Source organism: Ricinus communis, chromosome 3, assembly GCF_019578655.1.
Source record: "Ricinus communis isolate WT05 ecotype wild-type chromosome 3, ASM1957865v1, whole genome shotgun sequence".
In the NCBI taxonomy this organism is placed as follows: Eukaryota; Viridiplantae; Streptophyta; class Magnoliopsida; order Malpighiales; family Euphorbiaceae; genus Ricinus; species Ricinus communis.
Window position 1 is genome coordinate 8,088,865 of NC_063258.1, and position 17,281 is coordinate 8,106,145.

Below are 17,281 nucleotides of genomic sequence, written 5' to 3' on the forward strand. Positions count from 1 at the left end.
AGAACTGGAGAGGAGTTGACTAGTTAACAACTCTCGTAGTCCCAAATTTAATGAGCTGCCTTGATAGGCATCATACTATACATGTTTTCATACCCAATTGTTTACATTTTTATGCATGATAATCTCGTTTTATGCTAGAATCACCTATTTTTTGTTTCCTTTCTCGTTTCAGGTCATTTTCGAAGGACACTATCAACAATCGAGGGAAATATGCATGATTACAAACCATAATCCATCAAATTGGGCGAGGACTAGCACCCGAGAGGGTTGAGCACAGCCTGGACTCCGGCCGTGCTGAATTGCCAACTAGCTGCCTTCCAAGAGTGCCTTTTGGCATGGTTTCCATAGCCACCACAGCCTCCACCATGGCCCGTGGTGGCTCAGCACCAGCTTGAGCACGACCTGGAAAGGGTCAACACAACGGAACCCTTAAGTTCAGCACGGCCTGGACTCCGCTCGTGCTGACCAGCACAGGCTTGACCACGGCCATGATGAGGAGACTATCTAGGCAAAAGTTCAATTTGGTGAGTGGAGGCTAGATTTTGTCTGACCTAATTTCGATATACACTTAATTCACTTATTTTCTAGGCCTCAATTGTCGACCTTGGGAGATCAAATTCATTAATGGAGGGAGGATTACACTTGTTTCAACATTGATTTGAAGATCAAAACAACATTTTGGGAGCATTGAAGAGGCAAATTAGGGTTTGATATTTTGGATTGGAAAATTAGGGTTTCTCATCCAACTTGAAAGAGAAGGGTGTACATGCTTTCAATTTTCTTTTCCTTATTTGTTCCTTATTTTGCTTTAACTATGAACATGAGTAGCTAGATCTTTTGAACTCATTGGGGTCTTTATTGTGAAGGATTGTGCTTGGTTGTTAGATTTGTAATTGCCATTCTTGTAATCTTTTTGCTATTCAGTAATAAAGTTTAATTCAGTTAATTTGAGACGTTGAATTAATTATCTTTTGGGTTGTTTCTTGACATTGAGAAATGCTTGTTACAATTGGAAATTGAATTGTAAGAACTGGTAGTTAATACTTAGAGATAAGGTTAATTCACTTGCCGAATTAAGAATTAATAACTCTTAATAGATCTAAATCACGCTTAATGCTAATCTGTAATAATCTTATAGGAAGAGATTCCATTAGGTTAGTGCAGGTTTAGGAAGTCGGTAAGCTCGAGAGAGAAATCGAGTTCAATTTAGGATTTAGGCACGGGTAAGCAAGATTGGTAATTTATAAAATCAACCTTTAGAGTTCCATCACTTAGGTCGCCTTTGGGTTTGCTTCTTTTGTTGCGGTTATCTTTCGATTGTCAGTTACTGGTTTTTCCTTTATTTGCATTTATAATCATTAGTTAATTAATTTAGACTTCTCACACTCTATTTCAAACTAGATAACATAGTGAACATTAGTAACTCTAGGTTCACCCGATCTCCAGGGATACGACCTTGATACTCACTAGTGTTAGGCTGCATCGATAGGTTCACTGCCTTAAGTGTAGGTTGCATAAGTAGCCCATCATGCCTTAATGAAGAAACAAGGAGAAATTCGCATGCGCCTACCTAATAATACTCATACCCAAATTACTTCATTATATGCATCCCAAACATGAAAATGATCGCATTTTCGCTTTCATTATGCTTGGATTAATCGAAACAATATGATTTCTCCCTTACGCGTGTGGATTTACTTCTCGTTCTGCTTGATCATCAAGCTAAGCCCCAATGCCATCGGTCAAGCTTGTCAATTGTGTTTCCAGGATTCCTTATGCTAATCCTTGTGCCATCAATAGTACTTGTGCCTAGAGGAACAAGGAATGATGAAGATCCAAATGTTGAACATCCTGAATCAAAATATTTAGGAGTACCTCGATTCTCGTAGTTTCCTATTTCCTCCAAAACAATCATCGACGACCATTCGGTGAATGATATCAATATTGAGTCAACTAACTTTCCCTCTTCGCATTCATCCAAGCATTGGATCGGTGCCTATGATTGCCGCTTCCACGCGCTTTGACTCAACAGTCGTGTTTATGCCGACCAAATAAAATCAAACCATCATACTAGATGAAGGGGCATAAAGAAATGAATAAAAAGAGAATTTAGGTAGGATTTCAGATCCGATAAGGATAAAAATCATAAGTTCTTTTTTCTCTTCCAGACGACTAAGCGTAAGGCTCAAATAGAATTGTTTTAAACATAAGGGTATATAGAGAATGCAAAAGAAAGGAAGGACGTGATTTGCTAGCGCGAGCCTCATAAATCTGCAGAGTTCTTTAAAGAATCCATAACTTGATTTTCCATAAGGTAGAAAACTAAAATAATATGCTCACTAGCCTAAAGTATTTGGCTGTTTATAGTTTTTATAGTGCGAAGTCCTCATTCCATAAGAAGAAGAAACTAGAAGCCAAATGTGAATAAATAAATACATAATGATGAATAAATTAAAGTCATATCAAGAACTGGATAGGAGTTGGCTAGTCAACAACTCTCGTAGTCCCAAATTTTAAGAGCTTCACAAAAACAAAGGAAAATTCATGTGGGCCTACATAATAACACTCTAACCCAAATTACTTCACTATATGCATCCCAAATATCAAAATGCTAGCATTCTCGCTCTCATTATGCTTGGATTAATCAAAAACAAAATGATTTCTTCCTTATGAGCGTGAATTTACTTCTCGTCCTACTTCATCATCAAGCTAAGCCACCGGTCCAACTTGTCAATTGCATTTCCATGATTCCTTATGCCAATCCTTATTTCGTTAAAAATCCTTATGCCTAGAGGAACAAGGAATGATGGAGATCCTAATGGAGCAAATCTTAAATTGGAATATTTGGGCGTACCTTGATTCTCGTCATTCCTTCATCTTATGCCTAGAGGAACAAGGAATGATGGAGTTCCTATTATAGCAAATCTTAAATCGAAATATTTGGGCGTACCTCGATTCTCGTCATTCCCTCATTCCTCCAAAAGATTCATTCAAAATCATACAGAGAATGACATCAGTACTCAATCAATTAATGTTCTTTCTTCGCATTCGTCCATGCAATGGATTGGTGCCTAAGATTGCCGCTTCCACGTGCTTTCACTCAATAGTCATGTTTATGCTCCCCAATTAAAACTAAAGCATCATACTACAGAAAGAGGAATAAAAGAAACGAATAGAATAAGAACATAGGTAGGATTTTGGATTCGATAAGGAAAGAAATCAAAAGTTCTTTGTTCTCTTCCATATGACTAAGCATAAGAATCAAATACAGATAAAGAACACAAAATAAAGAAAGTACGCGAGCCATGAGTCTATGTTCACTAGCACGAGGGTTGATAAGTCCATAAGATTCTTGAAAGAACCAAGAACTTGATTTCCCATAAGGTAGAGAACTGAAATAATATACTTACTATCCTCAAGTATTCGAATGCATGCAGTTTTCATAGTGCAAAAGCCCTCATTCCATAAGAAGAAGAAACTAGAACATAAATGTGAAAAAGAACAAAGAAAGATGAATAAACTAAAGTCAAATCAAGAAATGGAGAGGGGTTGACTGGTCAATGATGGCTCGCTAACACAACTAACAATGAACAGGCAAGTGCACCTATCGAATGTAATCTAGCTATGGCAAGTATTAATGTCGTATCCTGCGATAATTGAGAAACTACTACTACTATGCTATTCCTATTATCTAACCGATCATATGATGGTGAAGATTATTAACTAAAAATGATTAAGAATGCAATTGAAAGCTAAATTTTAACAAAGAGAATGAAAGTTGAAAAAGGATAATGAGATGAGTTAACCTAATTGGGGATCACTTTAGCTAGCCAGCTTACAAACAATAAATTATGAATTGATTGATTAAGAATTGCAATCTGTGGGTAATTTCTTAAATGAATTGGCCTCTATCTTGAGCTAACCAATTCCTAACCCTAAAGATCTAAAGTTAGAATCTCTTCCTAATAATCGATTATAGAATAGCATTAATCTCTAATACCGCTAATAAGAATGTCTAGTTCTTATTCCAGTAAGCTATTACACTTATCTCTAAGATACAAATCACCTAATCACACAAGCAGTTGTCCAAACTCAATTGAATTTCTCAATTATAAAGTAGTTTTCAAATTGATTCAACAATGAAGAAGAAACAATAAATTTTATTTTACTTGAATGAAAACTACAATCTTAAATCAATAATCCAATCAATTAAGCACAAAACAAGCCTAGCATGGCTAAAGATCATCCCCAAATGGGTTTAATAGAATTAGTTACACAAGTTCATGATTAAACTAATACAGGAATTGAATACAAAGTAGACAAGAATCGAAAAGAACATGAACACCCTTTTCTCAAATGGTGAGATGCTATCCCCCTCTTGAATAACTCTATATCCAAGCTCTACAGATCAAGATCTCATTCTTCTTTCTTTTGAATCTTCGATCCAATCCTCAAGAGCAGCTATCTTGATGATGTTGAAGTGGAATTCATCTCCGTTTTCCTCTTCTTGATTGTTTGGAAATTAGCTCTCCAAGTTTGTCTTGAATGCTCCAAAGTTTTCTTTCTATCTTCTTTTTTCTCTTTGTTCGCTCTCTTTCTTTTCCTTTTCTTTTCACTTAGTTTTCGGGATCCAACACGGCCTGGATTTGGGCCATTCTGGTTAGCACGACCTGGATGCATGGCATGTTGATCTAAAAGTGTACATTTAGTCTTCTTCAACACGGCTTGGATTCGGGCCGTGCTCCTCAGTACGAACATCTCCTAGACCGTGTCACTCTGAGAAACTGTGTTGCAAATCGCTTCTTTTCGCCATAGGTAAGGCATCTCAGCACGCCCTCTGACCCTGACCATGCCCTTCAGCATGGGCGTGTTGAACAAATGCGACCGATTCGACTATTACTTCCCGAGTTTGGTCCAATTTCTCTCTAACTTTGATGATGTACCTAGAAAAACACCTGAGACACAAAGGAAACTAAAACAGGGTGATTCTAATACAAAAATACATAAATTGCTCTAAAATAACTCAAAATCAAGCATGCAAACATGTGTGAGATCAAGGATATCAAATCACCCCACACTTAAGCTTTTATTTGTCCTCAAGTAATCAACAGTTTAGATCATAAGCTTGCTTTAAAACTCATGCAATTGATTACCATTAAGCAATATTCAATCTATCCCAAATTAAAACTCGACCAAAAACTAAACTAGCAATCTAAACAAGAGTAATTATCATGTTAGTGTATGAAGAAATTAAATAGTACATTCAACATCAAATATTCAAGAAACCATATGCCTCACAAGGGATCACTCTATGCACTTGCTATATAAAAGGGAATCAACACCTCAACACAATTATATTCAACCTACTTGCCATAAGCTTGCTCATAAATCCCATCTCCGCTACTGCAAACAATCAAATATCACAATCAAAGGGTTTTCACAAGGGTTGTAATGGGGCTTAGGTATAGATATGGAAATTTAGGAGTGAGGCGTAAATAATTTCTAGACTTTTAGAAATGCCTTCCCCTTAATTTCAGCTTAGAAAGGACTATATGCCAAATAAAGGTAATTAAATTCACTATAGTTATGATGCGTGCTACATGTGTTAGCTACAATCTAAGGCAGTGTACCTATCGATGCAGTCTAGCACTAATGGCGAGTATCAAGGTCGTATTCCTTGAGAAAGTGAAAGCCCAGAGTTACTCCTTTGTTCTTTGTTATATTAACCTAAAATTAGTGATGAATAATTTCTAAACTAACTAATAGCTACAAGCTAAGTTCTAAGGGAGATGCAGGAGTAATTGATAACTAAAATAACCAAGACAAGAAAGCAAACCCAAAGGAAACCTAAACTAGTTGGCAATCAAACAAAAGATAAAGGATTGGTGAGTCTAATTATGCTACCCGTGGATGAATTCTTAACCGAATTCGGTTTCACTCTCGAGATAACTGAATTCCTAAACCTAGTAACCTAAAGTTGGAATCTCTTCCTAACGATTGATTCTTAAATTAGCATTAAGCTTTAATCCGCCTCTATTAAGCTTTGTTAATTCTTAATCCGGCTAGTTAATTATCCTTATCTCTGAGCGATTATTAACTAGTTCTTGCTATTCAAAATTCCCATTGCCAAATGGACTTCTCAATCACACAAAGCAATCTAAACACACAATTCACAACGTCTCATGAATAATGCATTATCTTATTAATACTGAAAGCAAGAAAAATACAAAACTAACCCAAACAATCCAACAATATAATATCAAGCCAACATAGTAAAGAAATCCCAATGGATTTAATCAATCTAGCTAATCATGTTCATTATCAAAATATACAAGAATTCAATTACAACAATGAGTAAAGGTAGAGAAACCCGATTACACCCTTGGATGAGAGTAAACAGCCCCAATTGCTCTTGCTAGAATTGAATCGATTCTTGTTCCTTTTGCTCGATTTGAAAACCAATCAACCAACCTCGCCCAATCTTCAATCTTTCAAGGTAATCCGATTGAAACCTTGATCCAAGTCTCCTTTTCCCTTGGTTCCAGCTCAGAAAACCCTTAGAGAGAGAAATATTAGGGTTTGGGATGTTCTCCCCTGCTCTTCTCTTTCTTACCTCTCTTGTTTCTTTTAATTAATTCCCCCTGTCGACGCTAACATGGCTGTGTTGATGCCCGTGTTCCCAACACGGGCTGGTGTTTATGCCCGTGTTACTCTATGTGGTCGTGCTCCCTAAAAATTTCTTTTTCTTTAATGTTTGATACACCCAACACGGCCCTGTTGGTGCCCATGTTGGGAACACGGCCCTGTTGGTGCCCATGTTGGGAACACGGCCAGTGTTGAAACCAACACGGCCCTGTTCTGCTTCCTCATGCACATACTTAGCTTGTTTCGGCAGCTTCGACGTCCAATTATGCTCCAATTCTTCCCTTTATCATTCTTTGACTTCTTTTGGACCTAATTCACACAGTCAGACGCATAGGGTGAGTGTTGGGACCAATTCACATCCAAATGTCCATAAAATCAATCTTAAAAATCCCATTTAGATGTGTGTATTTTACGCACATGAGTCGATCATAGTTTAGTAAAGATTAAGTGGGTTCGCTTAGACTATGCTATGTATGAATGACCTTTTCTATTTCATAGGGGATCCTGGTCCTTTATTTATAGTTCTTGCATTAACCGGTATGGAATTAGGTGTAGCTATATTACAAGCTCATGTTTCTACAATCTCAATCTGTATTTACTTGAATAATGCTACAAATATCCATCAAGGTGGTAATCTTTTTATAATTGCACAAAAGCGAGGAGTGAAGCATGCTACCGAGTTTATAAGGTGAAGGAGCGAGAACTTCCCCCTGATCAAATTAAAAACAAAAAAGAGTTGCCACGGCATTATATGAAAGCTCTTCCTACTGTTCTTTTTTTTTTCAGTAGGGCAGTTTAGGTTGGCTTGTTTAGTAGACAGCGAGTGTGTTAACAAACGAATGAATGAGCGAGCCTGCTTACAAGTGAATAAACGCTACAAATGCTGCGAGTAAATACATGAATAAGACGAGTGAGTTAGTCTACGAGTTTTACATAAGCATTCTAACTGTACCAAAACTTTATCTTTTCCAGTTTGATCTTTTTACAAAACCATTTTTACCTTTAAAAAACTGAGTGAACCCGGCGGGTCTTTCAAACATCTAAGTTGCCACTTTTTAGCATCTTGGAATGCATGAGACCCCTGCATTTAGGAATCTTAGGTTACCTTCAGTCTTCTGAAGTAAGTTGAACTTCTATTGACCTTCGCTGGGCCTGGACCCTGAGCCCTAGAATGACCTTAGAAGACCTTCACAACTTCCAAAACTTCCCAAAACCCATAGGAAGCAAGCCTGATGGAACCCTCAAGACCTTAGATAGAAACCCTTGTACCCATCTGACAATACAGGGGAAGACCGCAGGTGTATACCTGCATGACTCCAAGAATGCATCTTTGAACATGGGGTAAATGCCCTGAGTTGGAAACAGTCCCTTAAACTTCTGATAAAGGTTCTACTTTTACTCTTTTCCTGTTATTCAGTGGTTTGTGATTGATTGTACTTGTGATTCTTAGTTTATATGGTGAATGTCTATGGTTTGAATGCTTATTGTTTAGATTACTTTGCTTGATTGTGCGCAGCTCAAGGTAAATAGGAGGTCATGACCTGGTTATCTAAGTGACTGGGATTTATCACCCAGGTTCACTTCGTAGAGCCTAAAAGTAGACCCTTGCACCCTTAGCACTCACGTCATTTCTCTCAGTTTTCTAAAATTGCACTACCTAGGCATAGTTCAAGGCCGATACTAGGGTTTGCTCTTGACGAAGCCTGTCTACAAGGCCCCCCTTTTTTTAAAATTGTTGTAGTGAACTCAGGAAACCTAGTGGACTTTGGCCTTACATATAGAAGCTTACCCATGCATCTTAGGATGAACATCTGACTCACAAACTTAATTAATTGAAGTGTTAACTTTTTTATGGATCTTTTGTTTGTTAATCCAACCTCGAACAAGGGAGAAATAACAGTGATAACTAAGTTAAAAAGTCATAGGGATATGCCCAATACCTCTACCTAAAATGAGGGTCAGTATCCCTTAAAGGAGCAAAATGACATGCTTTCCCATAAATTAGCCTATATGGTGTAAAACCAGTTGAAGTACGATAGGCCATCCTAAATGCCCACAAGGCATCATCTAGCTTCTCCGCCCATCCTTCCTACTCACTCCTATAGTTTTCTCTAAAATTTGTTTCAACCCCTATTAGTGACATCCACTTGCCCACTGGTTTATGGGTGATAGGGTGTAGAAAACGTATGCGATACACCATAGTGCTTAAGCACCTTTTCTAACTGGACATTACAAAAATGAGTCCCCCTGTCACTAATAAGAGCTCTAGGTGTCCCAAACCTAGTAAATAGTCTCTTGAGGAATCTTGTGTGACACTTGTAAAGGATGTCAGGCATACATTGTATCCAAAAAATAGATACATAACATGTTCCTTAACTACTAACTTTTAACTCACAAATTAATAAGCATAACAATACTATTTATATGAGTCATATATATCACACACCAAAAAGCACACAACATCAAATAGTATACACTCTTTTTTATTATATACACATAAAATGCTCCATTTTTATACATGATAATAAAATCCACTAAACATATCACGTCCAAGAAAAACTGAGGGCGACCTCATGCTAACCTACCTGACACAATGCTAGTGCGACAGATGCAAATGTTTCGTCAAAACTAATTATAATTCTTCTAATCCTAAAAAAATAATAATGCAGTGGAGTGAGCTTGCAACTCAGCCAAAGAATAACACAATTTCCTATGAAAATTAATACAATCAAACATGTAGTATTATCAGGCATCAAATCATTCGATATTTAATTATGACTTTATAGTGTATATATATAAACATTGTCATAGTATTTTCTTTAGGACAGCAAGGAACTTATGAATTATAATTTAATTCCATAATATATATATATATATATATATATATTATATTTTCATGGATCCCCAGACGCACACACCCAACCATAATCTTATGCGGAATTCCATATCGCACACAGCCTTGCCTCATTCACAAGTAGCATTGCGTCCTTACGATCATCCAACCATAATTCTTATATTTATATATATCATATACCACTCCATTTAAATATCTAACATCTCCATTATATGTAAGAAACCATAATATACCTATGATATACCAAAAACATACCATATTGCAACATGGCAGATTTAATAGTGTGCATTCAAAAATACACCAAACATCCCACATTAGGAATTCCAAAACTATATTCTCCATATCAATAATATTATAAGTCTAGATTGATTTGAAACTGATTTTACATTAATTGGATGTGTATAGAAAGAGAAAGATAAAAAATAATCCACCATGGTCAAGCTGTCAATAAAATTAAGCAACAGAAAGTATGATCCAGATTGACCATCAAAACAGAAAAATCAAGCTTCCTCTATTTCTATAACATTTGTAAATTACCTCTCAAATTTTCTATAGCAATAAGTAGCACATCATCTGGAGTTATAAAGCTCCAGATATGGCTAAATCAAATATACTGTTCACATTATAACAAGACACCTTAATTCACCAATCAACATTCATATATACAATCTCATTTCGAAAACAATCACCCATCAATACTATAATTAAAAATCACCATAAACAAAAATTAACATCTATTAATATATTATATACATTTCCCTTAATCAATCAATTAAACAAATAAATTATAATTATTTATTTTGTGTTATATTCACATAGAATATTAAGTTATTCACTTGCCTTTGTTGCTCCCTTCCCTTTGCTTAAGCTTATTTGGGTGCCACCGTCATTCCAAATTTGTTTAGCTGAAATAGATCATAATTCACTTATTTTTCTAAACACCCAAAGTTAATAGAATTTCATCTAGCATGATAATATAACTAAACTATCTACATATGTGTGGCTGCCAACTATGATAGAATTAATAGGGTGAATTTAAAAATCCACCAAACTTTCTTTACAACAAATTTCATGATGAAACTTTCCAAATCACTAATCTTATGTGTCTAATATAATTTAAAACTGATTTTGTTTCAATTGGAGGTGTATAGAGAAATATCCCTACAAAACCATCCACCTTACTCAAACCAAAGATAGAAACTGAACAATAAAATGTATTCTCTTATTATACTAACATAGAGCCTGATTCAGATCGAGCTAAACAAATAAAAGTTTTAGATAACTCTTCAGAGTTTCTATCATCAAAGAACACTCGATTTAAAGCTTCCTAGCTCAAGATATGATCAAAACAATAAGACTGAAAAACTGAGTCTTTAGAACTCGAATTCTATGTCTTCTAAAGTCTAATTCAATTCAACAAAATATTAAAATTACTTACCAAATAAACGTCTAAAGCCTTTGTAGATAAAGATTAAGATCTAAAATGGATTCTAAACCTCTAAATTCCACTTGGAAGTTCAGTTTTCTTTTCTTGTTTTTTGAAGAAGAAGAAGAAAGAAAGAAGAAGAAGAAGGAAGAAAAACTACCACCTTTTCTTTCTTCTTCCTCTTTTCTATCATATTAATTTTCTTTTTAGGTTTAATTAGCCCCTTTAATTTTGCCATTAGTCAATTCAATCCCTTAACTTTCTAATTCTTATTATGGACTTAATTGTAACATTTATAATCTTCTTCTATTTAACATTAGCATTAATACCATACATATCTCATGCATTTCTCATATCTATATGATATGCATGTTATAAAAAAAAATGTAAATGCATTAGGTGGGCATTACATTTTCTCCCCACCTTAGAGAATTTCGTCCCCGAAATTAAAGTGACTCACCATTCTCAAAAAATAGGTAAGGGTATTGAACTCTCATGTCTATTTCCACTTCCCATGTAGCTTCTTTTGGTGAATGTTGACTCCACTTAACCTTTACTAGTGGAATTTCCTTGTTACGTAACTTCTTTATATGCCTATCAAGAATTCCAATAGGTTCCTCTTTATAACTTAAATCTTCTGTTAACTGTATTTTTGACTCTTGTACTATATGGCTAGGGTCAGATCTATATCTTCTTAACATGGAAACATGGAGCACGTAATGTATCTACGATAATCCTGTGGAAGTGCTAACCGATAAGCTAAGGGACCAACTCTTTCCAATATCTCATAAAGGCCAATGTACCTCAGACTTAATTTTCCTTGCCTACCAAACCGTATAATGCCCTTTCATGGTGACACTCTCAAAAATACTTTTTCACCCACTTCATACTCCATCTCTCTTCTATGCTTGTACATATAACTCTTTTGTCTGTCTTGTGCAGCCTTTAAGCATTTTTTGACTATTTGAATCTTGTCTACAGTTTCTTGTATCAATTCAGGATCTTCTAATTGTCGTAACCCATCCATATCCCAACAAACAGGACTTCTACATCTTCTGCCATATAGAGCTTCATATGGAGCCATACCGATACTCGAATGATAACTGTTATTATAAGCAAATTCAATCAATGGTAAGTGCTCATCCCAATTCCCTTTAAATTCAAGCATACAAGCTCTTAACACATCTTCTAATGTTTAAATTATCCTCTCCGATTGTCCATCTGTCTGGGGTGAAATGCTGTACTAAAATGTAATTTTGTCCCTAAAGCTCTTTGCAAACTTCCTAAGAAAATGAGATGTAAACAGCGGATCTCTGTCTGACACAATCGATGTTGGCACTCCATGTAATCTTACAATTTATGAAACATATATTCCTGCCAATTTGTCTAGTGAATCACTTTGTTGCACAGGTAGAAAATGAGCTGATTTCATAAGCCAATCAACAATTACCCATATGGCATCATGCTTCCTAAAGGTTCGAGGCAATCCTAGAACAAAATCCATCATTATTGTTTCCCATTTTCACTATGGAATAGACAATGGATGAAGCTTACCAGCTAGTGCCTGATGTTCAGCTTTTACTTGTTGACATGTTAAACATTTTGCTACACATTCAGCTGTATCTTTCTTCATTGTAGACCACCAATAAAAGGATTGTAAATCCCTGTACATTTTAGTGCTTCCTGGATGCATTGGGTACGGTGCATAATGGGCTTCATTTAGAATTTCTTCTTTCAATTCTCTTATATTTGGAACACAAATACGTCCATTAATCAACAACATCCCATCGTGTCTCAACGCAAACTGTTCATTCATTCCTTGTTGCACTTTATCCTTCATTTTTCTTAAATATGGATCACTTATCTGCCTTCCTTGAATTTTACTGTCCAATAAAGGCTTGACATGCATACTTGCAAGAAGTATATCATCCCGAAGTGCAATTTCTACATGCAATGTTCTAAGCTCTACCAATAACTGTACTGCATGACTAGTCATTCCAGCACTTTTCTTAATGGTTTTCCTATCAAAGCATCAACAACTTTGTTAGCTTTTCCCGGATGGTAATCAATAGCACAATCATAATCCTTTAACAACTCCATCCACCTTCTTTGTCTTAAGTTTAACTCTTTTTGTGTTGGGATATATTTCAGACTTTTATGGTCAGTGAAAATCTAAAATGTTTCTCCATACAAATAATGCCTCCAAATTTTTAGAGCATGCACAATTGCTGCCAATTCTAGATCATGAGTCAGATAATTCAGTTCATGACTCCATAATTGTCGAGAAGCATAAGCAATGACTTTTCCATTTTGCATTAACACACACCCCAATCCCTGTTGTGATGCATCTATAAAAATTACATATCCACCATTTCCAGATGGTAAGGTTAGAACCGGTGCAGAAATAAGTCTTTTCTTCAATTCTTCAAAACTTTTCTCACATTTAGCATCCTATTTAAATATGACATTCTTCTTCAGCAAGTTTGTTAATGGTTTAGCAATGATTGAAAATCCTTCAACAAATCTCTTATAATATCCAGCTAATCCTAGAAAACTTCATACTTCTGATACATTTTTAGGGGATTCCTACTTCTTTACGGCTACAATCTTTGAAGAATCAGGTTGTACACCATTTTCGGAAACAATATGCCCCAAGAATGCAATCTCTTCTAGCCAGAACTCACATTTATTAAATTTTGCATAAAGCTGCTTTTCTCTCAAAATCTGTAACACTATTCTCAAATGTTCTTCATACTGTTGTCGAGTTTTAGGATAAATCAATATATCATCGATAAACACAATGACAAAACGATCTAGATACCTCTGGAATATTTTGTTCATTAAAGACATAAAAGGAGCAGGTGCATTTGTTAGTCCAAATGGCATCACAATAAATTCATAATGCCCATATCGGGTTCTAAATGTAGTCTTTGATATGTGTGCCTCTGCAATTCTCAATTGCCAATATCTAGACCTTAAATCAATCTTGAAGAATACAATTTCTCCTTTTAACTGGTCTAATAAGTCACCAATCCGTGGCAAAGGATATTTGTTCTTTATGGTAAAATGATTTAACTGCCTGTAATCAATACACAATCTTAAACTGCCATCCTTTTTCTTTACGAACAATATTGGAGCTCCCCAAGATGATGTACTCGGTCTAATGAACCCCTTTTCTAATAATTCTTCCAGTTGCTTCTTTAATTCTTTCAACTCCAAGGGTGCCATGCTATATGGTGCAATTGATATTGGTGCTTCTCCAGGTATAGTTTCTATCTCAAAGTCTGTCTCTCGATGTGGAGGTAAACCCGGTAGTTCTTCTGGAAATACATCTACAAATTCCTTCACTACTGGAATATTCATTTCTCCTGAACTAACTTTGGATACATTCACCGCATTAGCCAAATAAGCTTTACAACCCTTTTTGATTAAATGGAAAGCAGCAGTAGCTGAAATTAAACAAGTTGAAACAATATTTCTTTCGCCTATAAAAACTATTTTTCTATGTTCTCAGGCCTTAATAACCACTTCTTTTATGTGACAATCTACTATAGCATGATTCTTAAATAGCCAATCCATTCCTAAAATAAAATCAAATTCCTTAAGTTTTATCACTACTAGATCTGCATACAGTGTGTTCCCATTTATGATCACAGGACAAGTTTTGACAATCTTATCTACAATTACAGTAACCCCAGCAGGCATTGATACACAAATGTTATACCCCAAGGTTTCTATATCATTGTGGTTTTTCAATGCAAATTCATATGAAATGAATGAAGATGTTGATCCTGGATCAATTAATGTATAAGCATCAAAACCATAAATAAAGATTTTAACAGTCACAATATCAGTTGCAGAAGGTGCTTCCTGTCTTGTCACTGCATACACTCTAGCTTGGGGCAGTGATTGCTGAGGTTGGCCTATCTGTCTAGCCTGTACCATGTTAGAACCTCCTTGTCCCCTTCCTCTACATCTTCCTCTACTTATTCCTCCCTGAGTCATATTTTCACCTATGCTGCTCTGTCTTGAAACTTGACTTTCATTATCTTGATTTTTACTCCAACAATCTCTAGCTATATGCCCCGGCTTACCACAGTAAAAACAAAGTATCTGCCTTGGTCCCCAACACTCTCCACTGTGAAACCTATTACATCTAGCACATGGTGAACTATATCCTCGACTAACTGAAACACCTCCCTCACCTCTCTTACTCTCTACCCTACTCTGGCTGTAAACACTTCGTCCGCCTCTACCCGATATCACTGTAACACACTTACTCATATTTTGTTGACTAACCACTCTCCCATAATATCTACTCCCTTGAGACCTAGAATCTCTAAAAGAAATGTCTCTTCCTTTCCTTTCTGAACCACCATATTCATTTATCATCTTTCTTTTCTTAGCTGTCATTGCATCTTTCTCAATCAGACATTCTTCTACCCTTAATGCAGCCTCTAATAAAGTACTGTAACTTGGTGGCTTCAAGGAAATCTTTTCCTGAATATCCATTCTCAATCCTTTTTCAAACCGTCTTTGTTTTGCATCCTCTATAGCCACTTCTTCAAACGCATATTTTGATAATCGAGAGAATTGCATTTCATATTCTGATACTGTCATATATCCCTGTTCCAAGCTCAAAAACTCAATTTTCTTTCGATCTCTATATATTGGTGGTGTGTATTTATTTGCAAATTCCCTAAGGAAGTCATCCCAAGTTAAGGTCATAGGTCTATTTTTACTTCCTGGAATCATATCCCACCAATCTAAAGCTGATTTTCTCAATAAAGATACAACATATTTCAACTTTTGCTCTGGTGTGCAATCCAAATTTATCCAAAGACCCCTGCCTATCTCCGTAACCATTCTTCTGCTATCTCAGGATCAGTGATCCCCTCAAATTCTATAGCTCCTTGTTTTCTCAGCCTATCGTAAGTTATATCTTTAGCCTCTATTTCTCTAACTTCTGCCACCGGTTGCATTATTAGTTGTTGGATTGGCTGAGTGGCTACCCGATTAACTATTTGCTGCAAAGACTCAAGAAATTGTTGCATTACTAGTGGCAATTCCTGAGTTGGTTGTGGTGATGCATTTATATGCTCAACTCCATGCACAGACTCAAACTCACTTAGGTCAGCAGGATTCTCGGTCGGCCCCTCTCTATTCATCCTATTAAAAATACAAACACTTATTTTTAATTCTTACATTCATATGCATCCCTAACATGTATATGCATTCATGCTTTTAAATGCTTTTACAATTCTATCCCAATGAATTTTAAGCCGTGCTCTGATACCACTAAATGTGACACCTGTAAAGGATGTCAGGCATACAATGTATGCAAAAGACTGATACATAACATGTTCCTTAACTACTAACTTTTAACTCACAAATTAATATGTATAACAAAACTATTTGTAAGAGTCATACATATCACACACCAAAAAGCACACAACATCAAATAGTATACACTCTTTTTTTTATATACACATAAAATGCTCCAGTTTTATACATGATAATAAAATCCACTAGACATATCACATCCAAGAAAAACGGAGGGCGACCTCCTGCTTATCTACCTGACACAATACTAGTGCGACAGATGCAAATGTTTCATCAAAACTAATTATAATTCTTCTAATCCTGAAAAAGAAATAATGCAGAGGAGTGAGCTTGCAACTCAGCCAAAGAATAACACAATTTCCTATGAAAATTAATACAATCAAACATGTAGTATTATGAAGCATCAAATCATTCAATATTTAATTATGACTTTATAGTGTATATATATAAACATTGTCATAGTATTTTCTTTAGGACAATAATGAACTTGTGAATTATAATTTAATTCCATAATATATGAATATATATATATATATATATATATATATATATATATATATATTTTCATGGATCCGCAAACGCACACAGCCAACCATAATCTTATGCAGAATTCCATATCGCATACAGCCTTGCCTCATTCACAAGTAGCATTGTGTCCTTACGATCATCCAACCATAATTCTTATATTTATATATATCATATACCACTCCATTTAAATAACTAACATCTCCATTATATGTAAAAAACCATAATATACCTATGATATACCAAAAATATACCATATTTCAATATGGCAGATTTAATAGTGTGCATTCAAAAATACACCAAACATCCCACATTAGGAATCCTAAAACTATATTCTTCATATCAATAATATTATAAGTCTAGATTGACTTGAAACTGATTTTACATCAATTGGATGTGTATATAAAGAGAAAGATAAAAAATAATCCACCATGGTCAAGCTGTCAATAAAATTAAGCAACAAAAAGTATGATCCAGATTGACCATCA

General features: G+C 35.5%; 2 protein-coding genes across 2 annotated transcripts; both read right to left on the bottom strand.

Moving 5' to 3' along the window:
- Window positions 1-11,772: 11,772 nt before the first annotated feature.
- Window positions 11,773-12,921, bottom strand: LOC112536241. The gene is made up of 2 exons (XM_048372289.1): window positions 12,480-12,921; window positions 11,773-12,077 (listed from the first exon to the last, which is right to left on the bottom strand). The coding sequence occupies exons 1-2, from the start codon at window positions 12,919-12,921 to the stop codon at window positions 11,773-11,775; spliced, it is 747 nt and encodes a 248-aa protein (XP_048228246.1).
- A 1,514-nt stretch (window positions 12,922-14,435) lies between these two features.
- LOC125369521 lies at window positions 14,436-15,791 on the bottom strand. The gene has a single exon (XM_048372290.1). The coding sequence runs from the start codon at window positions 15,789-15,791 to the stop codon at window positions 14,436-14,438; it is 1,356 nt and encodes a 451-aa protein (XP_048228247.1).
- Between the last annotated feature and the right edge of the window lie 1,490 nt (window positions 15,792-17,281).